Genomic DNA, 14,028 nt, shown 5'->3' on the forward strand with positions numbered 1-14,028 from the left:
TAGCTGGGATTACAGGCATGCACCATCACACCTGGCTATTTTTTGCTTTTTTATCTATTTAGTAGAGACAGGGTTTCGCCACGTTTGGCCAGGCTGGTCTCAAACTCCTGGCCTCAAGTGATTCAGCCACCTTGCCTCCCAAAGCACTGGGATTACAGACATGAGCCACCACACCTGGCCGGCAGCCCCTTTTTTCTAACACCCACCCCTTTTTCTCCCCCGAACTTACCTGTTTGAAAAGGCTCAAGATGTCTAGTTGGCTCTTGAGGGTATAGCCAGGCAACACTGCATCAAACTGCTTCAGCCAATCAGGGCCAGCATCTGGGCTCTTGCCTCCCAGACCCTTTTCCTTCCCACCTGCAGAAAGGAGTGAATCAGAGCCTCCCACCAGAATCATTCCTCTCAGGTCCCAAAGGGCTTCCCTGCCACACTCACCAGGACCCTCAGCTTCCCCCTTCTTAGGCTCAGTGCCCGCCCGGGCGGGGCTCTCTGGGAACAGCACCTCATAGGAATTAGGGATCTTCATGCTTAGCAGCTCTGCCACTGCCACCATCACACCATTCAGGTTCTGCCAGGGAAGGGATGGGAGAGACATGTCAGCCAAGTGTCTGAGGTGAGCTCTACAACCAGCTGGGTGGGGACAAGGACACCTAGAACCCACTTCACAGGGGAGGAGTTCTATCCTGTGTCAACCAGCTCTTTTCCCACACTTCCCTCACAGCAGCCTTTCTCAAGCTGCTGTGGACACTGACGGGAGCTCCACGAAAAGGGAACTACGTCAACTACGTTTAAGAAATGATGCATGTTCTATCCATGACTTGGAGGCTCATGATACGCGTTAGCAAATTAAAGGACCTGAAACCCATATTGTCGTTTTAACTGGGTTTTCCAACTTTCTTTGACCACAAAAGCCCATTAATGTTTTCAAAACAGCTGACAGAGTCCCACCAAATCTGACTGGGGCAACGCTGTCATGTAATATCTGTGGCATTCCACACACATGTGCTCCTTAGTTGTTGACTTGTCTATCTTTACCATGGGACTATCAGCCCCTCGAGGGCAGGAACCACGCTTCATTTATGCGAATCCCATAGCCTCTAGTCCAGGCTTTCATGTACAATAGGTACCCAGTACATGTTTTTGAACAACTACATTCTTTCCTCTCCAGACAAATTCCAGGGACTGCCCACTGATCAGGTTCCCCTCAGCCTTGAGGTACCCCTGGGACACACCTTGGCTGCAGCAGCAGAGACTGTGAGCATGACTGACACCTCACTTCCTTTGCCCTTTTCCCAAGTCGTGGCAGGCAGCTTTCCAGGGACCTCCAGGTCAAGAGCCCCATAAGGTTTGGTATCTGGGAAGACTGAATGAGAAAGAGGGATTTGTGTAACATTTGGCCGACTCTCCACCAGCTTTGGACAACCCAGGTAAACTGGGCCTGGCCCACATCCAGAGTAGTACGTACCTGGGATGCTGGCCCGAGGAATGAGGGGGATGACAGGGGAGAGAGCCCGGTCCTCTGGCTCCCACCGGCCTGAGCCCAGATGAGGGAAACGAGGGGCCTCCTCCCCCAGAATGCTCTCAGGGGATGAAGCTGGCACAATGCTATCAGGAGAATCGCTATCGTCATCACTCTCCATCCTGTACACCAGAAGTAGACATTTGTTGTTACAGCCCTGCAGACTCCCCCCTCCCAAACCTAGAGATAAACAGATGTCTTCACCTTACTTGAAATCTGCCACTGGCCAACGGAAGTATGAGGCAACCTGTCCCCCACCCTCGTTCCTCATCCCCATTTCCGGCCCCACCTCTACCTGACATCCTCAGTCTGATTGTGAGGGGGTGTAGGCAAGGCAGCCAGTAGGTCTAGACTCTTCACCTCTGTAGTATCTGAGGGGTGGGTAGGGAAAAGAAAAGTCAGGTGAGAGTGGCCAGAGCTGATGGTACCTTCTTCCCAATATTTTAGGCCTAATTAGCATGAGATCTCATCTATCATGATTTCACTGTCCTCCCACCTACCAGTTTGGGGCAGATAAGCTGTATTTATTGAGTCTGTTCTGCATGCCAGGCACTGGCTTTATTTAATTTATTTTTTTTTTGTAGAGCCGGGGTCTTGTTATATTGCCCAGGCTGGTCTTGAACTCCTGGCCTCAAGCAGTCCTTTAACTTGGCCTCCCAAAGTGTTGGGATTACAGGCATAAGCTACCATGCCTGGTGGCAGTTGGCTTTAGATAACACTCTTTGTTTAGTCATTTAACAACTCCATTAGGTGAGTACTATAATACCCATTTTACAGTGAGGAAACTGAGGCTCACACAAGTCAATCAAGTTACTTGAATACAGTAACACAGTTGAATGCAGCAACCAGAATTCTAATCCAGATCAGAGTCTAGACCCATACTCACTAAAGCTGGACTGTTCCTTCTATACAAAGCTTCATAAAGATGCTCCCTGCCACCCACCTCCCCTATTGCCTTTGCTCTAGATTCCAAATGTCCATTCTGGTCTCCAAGAAATCAGTCCTGAAGAGGCCCTTCCTATCTCAGGTGCCCTGTCATGTAAACACACAGGACAGCACACAACGCACTCATTTCTAAACTGTACAGACACTAACTGGCTTGGACTCCGGCCACCAAACCGCACCAGGGGTGGTGTCTGCTCTTGACTTACCCCTCAGTGCCCCTTCAGTATCCCGGGCAGAGGCAGCATCCTTGGGGTGCTCCCCCAGCTCTTCAGATGGGGTGACGCCATTCACCATCTTCTGCTGCACCGATGGGGGTGGGGTGGGGGGCAGCGACGAGGGTGGTGTCGGCGGATTACTCAGGTTATTCTGGGGGGTGGGGGGGTGGGGTGTTGTGTGCAAGATGGCATAGGGAGACTGATATAATCTCCTGGTCCCACTCTATATCACCAATTTCCTCAAGTTTTCCATTCCCACCCTCACCTTCCCAAGAACTTCACTATTCCCAAAAAATATTGCCATTTTTCTGACCTTGGTAAGCAGCTGGGAATAGTAGTCAGGGCCAGTGGGCAGCGCCCCACTTCCAAAGGCCCCCTTCAGCTGGCTCTGCCCATTGACTGGGCAGCCACTGCCAAAGGGAGCGAAGAGGCTAAAATTGGCGGTGATAGCAGGCTCCATTAGGGGCAGCAAGGACAGCTCCTACAAGGGGCAAGATGACAAAGTTGAAAACCTACAGCGTTTACGGCTCTGTCATTACACAGCTGGGGAACAGGATGCCCCCTATCCTGGGATGGGACCAGGGGACTGGCTCCTGGGGGGTCACCTGTTTCAGCTGTTTCAGCAAGGCCTCGCTGGCCCTGACCCCGTCCTCCTTCCGCAGCTTCTTTCGGGAGCTCACCAACCTGTCGCTTGCCTTCTGTACCCGCTTGGGCTTTGGTGTCAAAGGCTTCCTTGCTGCTGCATCCTAAGCCAAATAAGCCCAGTGAAGACTGCTACCCTCCTCCTCAGAGCCCTCATCTCTGTCTGACCCAGACTTGCTCATTCTGCATTCCCCCACCCCAATGGCTCCAGGCCCCACTCTACCTATTCCACTCTAGCCAGAGAACTCACCTCCTTGTTGCTGGGGGTACCCTGTAGTTTCTGCTCCAGCCCAGCCAGCTTGCTGTCAATATGCCCGTTGATCTCAGCTCGCAGCCCCTCGGACCCCCGCCCAGTGCTGAGTTGCACATTCTTTGCTCGGAGTAGCTTCTGCAAGAGCAGATGCCCAGCTTCTGAGCGAGGGCCTGCCAGCAGGAGGTGGTTGCTGGTACCTGGTGCCCCTATGGGCTCCCCATTGGCCTCCCTCTTCACTGACTGGGTTCCCAGGGCACATGACTCTTCCCGAGGCTCTTGCTTGATGCTGAGTTGGGGTGCCTCAGGCACTACCTGTCCATTCACCTGGTCCAGATGCTCCGGTACCAGGCTGCTCTGTTCTGGCTTCTGAGCTTCTGCTAGGTTGTCTGGGGGATCCCAAGATCCCAGACCCTTGCCAAACAAGGTATCTGCAAGCTGGGCAGCAGCAGGTGAGACCCTCCCAGGAGGCAGCTCCAAGGTTGGCCCCTGGGCTTTGGGGGTCCCTGGATGAGTGGGAGGGAGCTGGGCCTCAGTGGGAAGCTGGGAGCTGGGGGAAGGTAATTGTGAAGGTCTCTTTGGCTCTTGAGGGCTGGATGGTGGAGGTGTGGGATGGACAGGGCCAAGGACTGGTCCTGTAGATAAGGCTCCTGGTGGGGCAGGGAGCCGGGGTGGGCCCTGAGGTCGAGGCCCTGTCCCCAGCTCCTGGAGGGGGCCTGTCTGGGATCCAGGGAAGCCCCCAGGTTGGGGTTGACAGCCTAGGAGGCCCTGGAGGGGAGAGGCCTGGGTCCCAGGCTCCTGGTAGGGTGGGGTCTGGCGTACTGCCTGACTCTGCTGCAGCTGCCGCTGCATGAGGAGTGCCTGTAGCTGTTGCTGCTGCTGAGGACTTAAGTGCCGCAGCTGTGGGTTTTTGGCCAGGACTCCTTGGAGCTGTGCTCGAAGCTGACCCACTGTAGGCATGACTCCAACCCCAGGCAAACCCTGCCCAGCCTGGAGGACAGGTCCTGGTTTGGGAGGTTGTGGTCCTGTATTATTTTGCATGGGCCGCTCTAGTATGGGCTGTTGGGGGCCCAGAAGGTTCTGAGTCATGGGCCCAGGCTGCTCCCCTAAGGAAACAGAAGGCTGAGCCAGCAGGTGGGGCATAGATGAGGCCTCAGAAGATGATCCACTGCCCAGCTGCCCATGGCTTCCTCCACCTGCTGTGTGGAGCAGGCTAACTTGCTGCTGCTGTTGTCCTGGAAGCCTCAGTGGTGGCTGCAGCTGCAAAGAGTTGGGCTGAGGCTGGGCCTGGGGTTGGACAAGGAGGAGTTGTGAGTCCCCGGAGAGTGAGGGCTTTACCTCTCCTGGTTCAGTGGCCATTGACTCAGGGGTAGTTCCTATTGCTAACTGCCCTCGATGATGTGTAGAGGGCCCCTCAGTGACCTCTGAAGAAACAGTAGTCTCTATGGTGTTTTGTTCCTTGCCCGTCAAGAGGAGGGTTGGGCCCAGGGATCCAGGGCTTGAAAAGTGTTGAAGAGGCTTTACTGGCATGCCAGGGCCAAGTGCCACCTGCTGCTGCTGTTGTTGCTGAGGAGATAGTAAAGTTCGACTCTGGTTTAAAAGGCCCTGCTGCTGCTGCTGCTGCTGCTGTTGAAACTGCTGCTGCTGTAGCTGCTGCTGCTGTAGCTGCTGCTTCTGCTGTAGCTGTTGCTGTTGTAGCTGCTGCTGCTGCTGCTGCTGTTGAAGCTGCTGCTGCTGTTGCTGCTGAAGTTGCTGTTGCTGTTGAAGTTGCTGATGCTGTTGCAGCTGCTGCTGCTGCTGCTGCTGCTGCTGTTGAAGCTGTTGTAAAGAGCCCATGGGCTGAGTGCTCAGTTTGGGCTGCCCACTGTGTGACATTAGACCCTGCTGAAGATGGGACAGCCCTGCCATGGACCCTTGCTGTTGGTGCTGTTGCTGCTGCTGCTGGGCTGTAACCAGCCTGTGTCCCATAAGCCCCTGACCCTGCTGTGCCAGCTGGGGGGAACTGAGCACCCGGGACTGGGTCATAAGCACCTGTCTGTGAGGGCCCTGGGGGGCCAAAGCTCCAGGGTGCTGCTGCTGCAACACGGCCACTTGGGCAGGGCCTAGTATGCCCTGGGGGCCCTGGGGTGGTTGAGGGGACAGCTGTTGGACCAGGAGACCTTGGTGGCTGCTGGGAGGCAGAAGCCCCTGGGGCTTGGGACCCAGAGCCTGGTTTGTCTGTACTCCAGGACCCTGCTGCTGTTGCTGCTGGACTGCCACCTGTCCTAGGAGGTGCTGCTGCTGCTGCTGTTGCTGTTGCTGCTGCTGCAGTTTCTGGGCCAGCTGCATACGTTGTTGCTGCAGCTGCAGCTGCCTTTCCTGTAAAAGCCTTGAATCAGGTCCGAGGCCTCGAAGAGCAAGGTTGCCAGGGAAGAAGGCTCCTGAGGGGCCAGCCAGGGATCCAGCCCCACCAGAATGTTGCTGTTGCTGCTGTTGGGCCAGAGCTGTGTTAAGGAAGGGGCCACCAGGCTGTCCAGATAGTGCCATACCCCCAGGGGGCAGGCGAAGACCTCCAGCTTGCCCACCCGGAGGCCCCTGTGGTGGCTGCAGCCCATGGCTAGGGAGCAGCTGACCAGGGAGCTTGGTGAGTAGCCGGGGACTCTGGGAAGGGCTGAGAGCCAGCACAGCTGAGTGTTGTTGCTGTTGCTGCTGCTGCTGCTGTTGCTGCTGCTTGTTCCGATATTCTGCCATGAGATTAGTGTGTTCTTTCTGCTGTTTCCGGACCTAACGTGGGAGGGTCAGAGAGGTCAGGCTGAGGCATGCTCCCCCCGTGCCATCCCTCTTCCCTGCCTTCTGGGTGCTAGGCTGAAGTTTGCTTTCCCCACCTGATCCAGCTGTTTCTGGATCTTGCTCTGCTGCTCTGTAACCAGCTTGAGCTTCTCAGCATCAGCTTCTGGGAACTCACGGCCAGCTTTTTTGGCAGTGCGCTGCTTGGCACACAGAGCCTTCCGGGACTTGCGGTGTACACCAATCTGCTCCTCTAGCACCTTCAGCTGCATCTGTAGGAGCTGCTGGGTATGGAACAGCCACTCCTCATACTGCCGCTGGTCAGCTTCATCTATGAAAGGAAGCTGGGTGTCAGGACCTGCAAAATGGTAATCCCTATCCCTCTTCCTCTATCTGTCCCAAACCACTTCCCTGCACCTTCCTCCCGTGCCCCATACTCACTGATAACTCCCTGAGCAAAAGTGGGCGGGTTGGGACGAGGCTGGGAAGGATCACCAGCACTATGCTCCTGCAATGAGAGAGGCTGTTAAATGGTCATTGTTCCCTGCCAGGCCCTAAGAAGGGTGGCCCAATGGCAGAAAACACAAGTTCCTACTCCCACTTGACCACTTACCTGGCCACTCCCAGCTGCCACATGGTTCTGCAGATCACTGCCAGGTCCCCCCGAAAGCCTCTGAGCTAGCAGAGACACTTGTTGCCTGGAGTCCACCAAAGCACAGAGGGTAGGTGTTGGCAATGAAAAGGTTGGAAAGCAAAGACGTGGGACAAGTAGGGAGGAGGACCAAGAAGGGTGTGACTGGGAAAGAAAAGGGCCATTCCCATTCCAGCCCTGAGTCTTACCTGTTCATACCAGGTGCCACCCCAATGCTGCCTTGAGCCATCACTTTCTTGATGCCTTTCAAAGCCACCATCTTGGCCTTTGCAATGGGATCAATGATATCTTCTGCAGCAAATTTGTCCAGGTCTGGAGAGGGAAGAACCAAGTGAGCTGGGTTATGGGGCCAATGCTCCATTGAATATCTGAGATTCCTTTCAACATCCTGACCTCCACCAAGCCAGGCAGAACAATGGCATGACGAGGCAGAAAGGCCACTGAATTAGGAGCCAGTCTGCCTGGGTGAATCAGCTCTATTATTCACAGGATATGTGGTCCTGTTTTTACTTGCACTGTGCTAGGAAAAGGGGCTCCATAAAAATTTGTTGAGTCAATCTGTGTTATTTCACCTCAGTTTACCCCTTAATTTGGTAGAGATGATGATTTCTACTCCATCTACCTCACAGCGGTGTTGAGAGGATCAAATGTGACAAGAATATAAATACACTTTATGACTTGGAAAGCATTCTTCAAATATAATGTTCTTAGTGCAACTAGCACATCTCAAGAACCCAAGACGCTGGCACTGTTGCAAAGCCCTAGTTTCCAGAGCTGTTTTGGGTACCACATACATCACCTGTAGTCCACTCTCCTGTCTGTCTAAACTGCTGGGCAAAAAAGAAGAAACAAAGCACCACCAAAAACTTAAGTCTTCCTAAAATCCTACACTTTGCATATTTCTCCACTGCTCAGAAAACTTAACTGAGCTCCCACTTTCTATTTTTTTTTTTTTTTTTTAAGACAAGTCTTGCTGTTGTCACCCAGGTTGGAGTGCAATGGCACAATTTTGGCTCACTGCAACCTCGGCCTCCCGTGTTCAAGCGATTCTCCTGCCTCAGCCTCCCGAGTAGTGGGGATTATAGGCATCCGCCACCATGCCCAGCTAATTTTTGTTATCTGTAGTAGAGATGGGGTTTCACCATATTGGCCAGGCTAGTCTCGAACTCCTGACCTCAGGTGATCCACCCAGTTTGGCCTTCCAAAGTGCTGGGATTACAGGAGTGAGCCACTGCGCCCAGCCAGAGCTCCCACTTCCTAAAGGACTAACCAAACTCCCTCTCCTGGAATTCTGAGGCAGTAAACAGTTAAGAGGAATACCGACCAGACTTCAGATCTAGTTCTGTTAGCTGCTGCGTAATCTTGGACAAATTACTTAACCTCCACCTCTGTTTCCACTTCTGTAATCAAAGATAATATCAATACCTACTTAGTGAGTCTGCTGTAATTATTAAATTGGACAAAAAGTGCAAAGTGCTCAGTAAACTACTTGGCAAACACTAATTACTCAATAAATGCTATTACAATTTGAGTATTTTTCAATCTGGCCCCAACCTTACCTCACCAAAATTATGTCACTTACTTCACACTCAACAGTCTACTCCAGCCTCACCATTTCACTTACTGTTCTTGAAACACACTATAGGTTATCCCGCCATTACAACCTCACCGAACTTTTTCATCTATCCTGCTTTATTTTGTTTTCTTTTGACAGTCTTGCTCTGTTGCCCAGGTTGGAGTGCAGTGGTGCGATTTTGGCCCACTACAACCTCTGCCTCCTGGGTTCAAGTGCCTCAGCCTCTCAAGTAGCTAGGACTACAGGTGTGCACCACCACACCCAGCTAATTTCTATATTTTTAGTAGAGATAGGGTTTCACCATCTTGGCCAGACTGGTCTTGATATCAAGTGATCCGCCCATCTCGGCCTCCCAAAATGCTGGGATTACAGGCGTGAGCCCCCACGCCGGGCCTCAGCTGCTTTTATTTGCACCACTTATCTTCAAGTCCTAAGCTTTCAACTTCACCACAGCCACAAAGGCTCTGCTAATTAGGCTTCATACATTCATTCAATTTACTCAAACGTCTGCTATATGCCTCCTATATGACAGCAACTGTTCTCTCTCTTAAAAGCTACAGTGTTTCTGCCTCTACCACTAGTATGTTATTCAGCCAAAGTTCTTTGTGTCTCACCTTAACCAGGGATTATTTTAGGTCTCTAGCCTCAGTGCCCATTTAGTGATAACAATGATCACCCCGAGCAACTTGGCTATGTTACCAGCTGAGGTTACCTGTATCTGGAAAGAAGCTGTTTGCCAGTTGCTGCTGCATTGCCAGTTGCTGGGGCTTCATGCATATGGAAGGTGGCATGGTGCCCATGGGCTTCTGTGATAGCACTGGCTGTGAGCTCTGCTGGGGTACCAAGCCTGCCTGCCCTCCATGCTGCCCACTCAGCATATGCCCTTGATTGGACACCATAGCCATGGATGGGGCCAGGCGCTGCTGGAGGGCATGAGCTGGTGGCTGGGTGGGCATCAGTGGTTGAGCCAAGCCTGGCTGTCGGGCACCTCCAAGACCCAGGGAAAGCTGCTGTTGGGACCCAGCCAAACTGGGAGAAGAGCCCTCATGTGGCAAAGACATGGCCTGGGCAGGGCCTGGTGTAGACAGTAGGGGCGGCTGCTGCGGCTGCGGCGGCGGCGGCGGCGGCGGCGGCTGCTGCTGCTGCTGCTGCTGCTGTTGCTGGATAGGCTGCAACTGTGCTGAAAGCTGCTGCTTCTTCTGCAGCTCCTTCTTCTCATGCTCCAACAGGTCCTCAATGAGCAGCGGCAACTCGCTGGCTACCAGTGAGCTCTCCATCTTGTCTAGCTCATCCCCAGATGCTGCAGGTTCACCAGGCAAGGTCAGGGCCCCACTCTCGAGCTCAAACTTTTCCAGCAGGGAGGATCCTCCTGGGCCACTCAATGGGCTGGGGGTTAGCAGGTGAGCTGGTGGTCCTCCTGTGGCCCCAAAGGAACCTTTCTCAGCTGTGTGCCCACTGCTAGGAAATGGCCCTGTGCCCATCCGGGTATCCCGGCTGTTCATCACGCTCTGTCCTGGCTTCAGCCCCAGGCCAAGGGAATTGGCAGCAGGTGCAGGCTCTACCTTGGGGGTAGCAATGGTGAACTGACAAGGGGAAGGGTGGCGCCCACCCTCCTCCACCTTGGGCTTCACCTCAGGGAGCACAGATGCCAGGCGGGGCTCAGAGGCATCAGCAGCAGGGGGAGGGCGCTCCTCAGGGCCCAAGGGTCCTGGCTCCACCCCCTGCAGCAGGGCCTCCCGTTCAGCCTTCTCATTAGCCGATTCTACCAGCCTCAGGTGCTCATTGAAGATGTCCTTCTTGTCCCCAGTGTCCAGCTCAGGATCAGTATATGCCAGCAGGTCAAACTCGTCTCCATTGAGCAGGTCATCCAAGTGGGGGTCATTGGTCTCCAGGTTTTCTAGGGTGCCCAGTTCATCATCACCCTTGGCCACATCCACACCCAGACCTAGGTGAGCAAGCTCTTCATCATCCTCTAGGGCCTTGTGGGCATCAAAATCATCATCCAGCTCAGGATCTTCACAGGGCAACTTCCCAGTTTCCAGGGCCAGAGGAGGAGGGCGGCCAAGCTCCGTGCTTGAAGGGGGCCGGGTGACCAGCTCCAAGCCAGTTGGCAGGGTAGGACCTTTGGTATGGGGTGTTGGATGGAGGCTGTTGTTCAATTCAGGGGCCGGTGGGCCTGAGGGTTTCTGTGGGGGAAGACCTGTTACCGCCAGGCCCCGAAGCCCTTCAGGAGCCAGTCGGTGGGGGTCCTCACTTACAGGGTAAAAACGAGGTCTTTGAGGTGGGCCCTGACCAGGAAACTGAGTTCCCCCAGGTCCCAGTCCTTTCTGTACATTGTGCCGCAGCTCAATGAACTGGGCAGGACCAGCTGGACCAGGCACTGGCTCACCAGGGCCTGGCAGGCGGGTGGGAATTCCTGTCAAGGGGGAACCTAGGGCTTGGCGGCCAAGTTCAGGTCCAGGAGTTGATGGAAAGCGAGTTGACATGGCAAATCGCATGGAGGTTGCTGCTGTTGCCTGTTGCTGCTGCCACAGCTGTTGCTGTTGCTGCTGTAAGGGCAGGGACCCAGGATAGGATGCTCGCTGATAGAAAGCTTGGGAGCCTCCTACCAGTTGCCTGAAAGAATACACAGTAGTCAGTAAGATGAAATCAGATGAAAAGTGGCAGGAACATAGGCTTAGAGCAGTGAGGAAGGACAGAATTAATGTAATGGAGGGGAAAGGAACGAGGAAGAAGAGAAAGTGATACTGGAGAAGGATTAGTGAGACAGGAAAATCACAGCGGTATGCAACAGTGATAAAATCCATCCTCCTTGGTTTACCCCCAGGGAACCTCTCGGAGACTCACCGGCTGTTCACATCCATAGAGGAAGGCGTGGCTGGTGGAGGTGGCCGGGAGAGTCGGTCATCACTAGGGAAGGACCCTGGCCCCAGAATGGGGCCACTCAGCTTGCTTTGAGGCAACCCCACAAGGCTGCTCTTGTCCTACGAGAGACAAGGTAGATGAAGGTGGGGCAACCTTCAATATCCTGGCCCCACTATCCCTTGCCACTCTACCTACCTGTGATCCAGCAAAGGGGGTCTGGCCTCGATTCAGCTGCTCAAAGGCAGGGCTGCTGGGCTCAGCACTCCAGCTGCCTGGAGGCCCCACTGCTCCTGCAGCTGCTGCAGCTGTTTCCTTCTCCTGCCGCAGGGTGTTGCGCTGGATCTGCTGCCGAATCAGCAGCTCTCGTAGTCGCTGGCGCTGTGCAGAAAACACAGAAGAGGAATAAGCCCATTCTACTCTAATCATGGGGCTGACCCAGAGACAGCAGCAATATGAGGGGCTTAGCTCCAGAGTGTCACCTTACCTGCCGTTGCTTCTCCAGCTCTGTCTGGCTAAGGCCGGACATGCCTGGGTCCTGGGTACCTGGGAGTTCAGGTGTCGCCAAAGAGCTACCCATTCCAGCCCCTGGGTCTTCTCGCTTTTCGACAGGAGAGGTGATGCCTGATCGCTGTGAGGCTCCATGGGACAGGTAGGGGAGGGATCCGTCGGGTACAGGTGGAGGCAGAACTGACGGGGGGCGGAGCGGGGACAGCCCATAGCTCTCCCCTGTGGACCCGCTGCTGGGCCCCAGGGGGCTGCCCGATGGGTGGAAGTTCCCTGTGGCTACTGCGTAGTTTGTGCTTTGAGGCTTGCCCAAGGTGGGGCCGGGCCCAAAATGGCTGTTGATCCCATGGGGTGGCGGGAGACCAGGCTGAGGGACAGGGGGCTTTAGGGAAGGTTCCCCTACCGCCTGAGGGAAAGTGAAACGCATGGGAGAGGGGGTGCCCACAAATGCGCCCGTCCCAGGGGACCGGACAAAATTGGGGGGCTGCCCACTTGGGACCTTGGCATGGAGCTCACCTGCTGGCCCTGAGGGCAGGGCTGCTGGGAAACCCCCAGCCCCCAACGCAGTGTGGGCTAGAGACCCAGCCTTAAAGGCAACTTCAGGGGGCTGGGGGCGGGGTGGCTTATGCAATGGGGCAAACGGGTCACGGGACTGAGGGCGTGAAGGTGGGCGAGAATATGGGTCAGGGGACTGGAAGCGAGGGGTAACGGGGGACGGGCAGAAAGCTTCAGCAGACAGAGGACGGGGTGTCAGTGGAGACTGGGAGCTGGACTGGGACTGAGGACTGGCAGGCACTCGGGAGAAAGGGTCAGAGGGCAATGAGCGAGGGGGCAGAGCACAGCAGCTCTCAGGGGGTGGAGGCTGGGGCCGAGGGGTCAATGGGGGCTGGGCATAGGGGTCAGGGTAGGAGCCAGGGCGGAAGATGTCTGAGTGACTTGGGGGGGAAGGGACCAAAGCCTGGGCAGGGGGTGGCTCCTGAGGCCTTAGGCCCAAGCCCGGGCTCTGGGGCTCTACCTGAGATGCCCGAGGGGTCAGGGGGGCTTTGAAGACATCAGATGTCTTTAACTCCAGGCCACCCAGATGGGGGCCTGAGGAGGGTGAGTCAACAAAGCCCAGGTTTGGGGGCCCATAGCTAGGAGAAGATGCCCCAAGCTCTTCCTTCTTTACCTCGAGAGCCTTCCGAGACTCCCCAAAAGGTGGGGGCGAGAGCAGGGGCTCGGAAGCCTTGCCTCCCCCTACCCCAGGGCTCTCAGGCACAGCCAGATTATCCAGCGAGGGGCAGCGGGGTTTGAGGAAGGGGTCAGGTGTGGAGGGCTGGTGGCGGGGGGTGCCAGGTGGGGTAGTGTGGAATTCCCCTGGCTGACCAGTCCCCGGACGAGATGAGTTGCCCAGCATCGGGGGCTGCACGGGAGCCCCCGTCGGACTAGGATAGTGGGGATAGGTGGGTGGTGCTGTGGGGAAGCGGGGCTCCAGGGAATAGGCGGGGGCCAGTCCAAAGGGGTCCTGCGAAGGCACTTGGGCGGGCACCTGGGGTGGGAGCTTGAGGAAGAGCTCACCAGGCGAGTCAGGGCCGGGCACCGAGCCCGCCGGCGGCTTCAGGAACCCGTCCGCAGAGGTAGACAAGCCGGCGGGGGTAGTGGGGCTGCCAATGAAAATGGTGGGGGCAGCGGCGGGGGGCGGGCTGCCCAGTGCCCCTGGCTGGGGGGGAATGCGGAGATGTAGGGCCGGTCGGTCAGTCTTACGGGCTATGTCGCCCACCTTGGTCTGCTTGTTGATCTGGCTCTCAGCCTGCTATAGGGGGAGACCAGGCACAGACCAGTCAGGCTGCTGCAGGCAGGTCCCATGTCCCTCCACCCTCAGGAGAAGCCACCCAATAGAGGACTGCTATGCCCCAGCCCAGCCCCACTCACCTTCTGCACCTTGTTGATGCGGTGAGCTGCCCGGTTATCTTTGGCCTTTTGCTGAGGGATATGGGACACAGCCTTAGGGCCCAGTGCTCAGCCTCATGCCCCGTCCCCAATGCTGTACAGTGTTTTCACACTCCCTACCCAAAAGCTGATCCCTTCTGGCCCAGCTGCTTTAGGAGTGGGGAG

At 55.6% G+C, this 14,028-nt stretch overlaps 1 protein-coding gene across 9 annotated transcripts in view; it reads right to left on the bottom strand.

Moving 5' to 3' along the window:
- KMT2D (lysine methyltransferase 2D) overlaps window positions 1–14,028 on the bottom strand; it is a 42,908-nt gene that overhangs the window by 9,052 nt on the left and 19,828 nt on the right. For 6 of the 9 annotated variants that reach the window (XM_074402598.1, XM_074402599.1, XM_074402596.1 and 3 more), the window contains exons 31-48: window positions 13,846–13,896; window positions 11,915–13,726; window positions 11,626–11,808; window positions 11,413–11,549; window positions 9,278–11,181; window positions 7,178–7,301; window positions 6,951–7,035; window positions 6,779–6,845; window positions 6,436–6,668; window positions 3,572–6,334; window positions 3,285–3,425; window positions 2,993–3,160; window positions 2,671–2,830; window positions 1,815–1,890; window positions 1,466–1,641; window positions 1,233–1,363; window positions 436–568; window positions 230–357 (exon numbers count right to left, since the gene is read on the bottom strand). In XM_074402598.1, the coding sequence (XP_074258699.1) occupies window positions 230–357; window positions 436–568; window positions 1,233–1,363; window positions 1,466–1,641; window positions 1,815–1,890; window positions 2,671–2,830; window positions 2,993–3,160; window positions 3,285–3,425; window positions 3,572–6,334; window positions 6,436–6,668; window positions 6,779–6,845; window positions 6,951–7,035; window positions 7,178–7,301; window positions 9,278–11,181; window positions 11,413–11,549; window positions 11,626–11,808; window positions 11,915–13,726; window positions 13,846–13,896 (8,472 nt within the window). The remainder of the gene's footprint in view (window positions 1–229; window positions 358–435; window positions 569–1,232; window positions 1,364–1,465; window positions 1,642–1,814; window positions 1,891–2,670; window positions 2,831–2,992; window positions 3,161–3,284; window positions 3,426–3,571; window positions 6,335–6,435; window positions 6,669–6,778; window positions 6,846–6,950; window positions 7,036–7,177; window positions 7,302–9,277; window positions 11,182–11,412; window positions 11,550–11,625; window positions 11,809–11,914; window positions 13,727–13,845; window positions 13,897–14,028) is intronic. The other 3 variants (XM_074402603.1, XM_074402602.1, XM_074402601.1) reach the window with 3 other exon arrangements.

This window comes from Saimiri boliviensis, chromosome 7 (genome assembly GCF_048565385.1).
Source record: "Saimiri boliviensis isolate mSaiBol1 chromosome 7, mSaiBol1.pri, whole genome shotgun sequence".
Taxonomy (NCBI): domain Eukaryota; kingdom Metazoa; phylum Chordata; class Mammalia; order Primates; family Cebidae; genus Saimiri; species Saimiri boliviensis.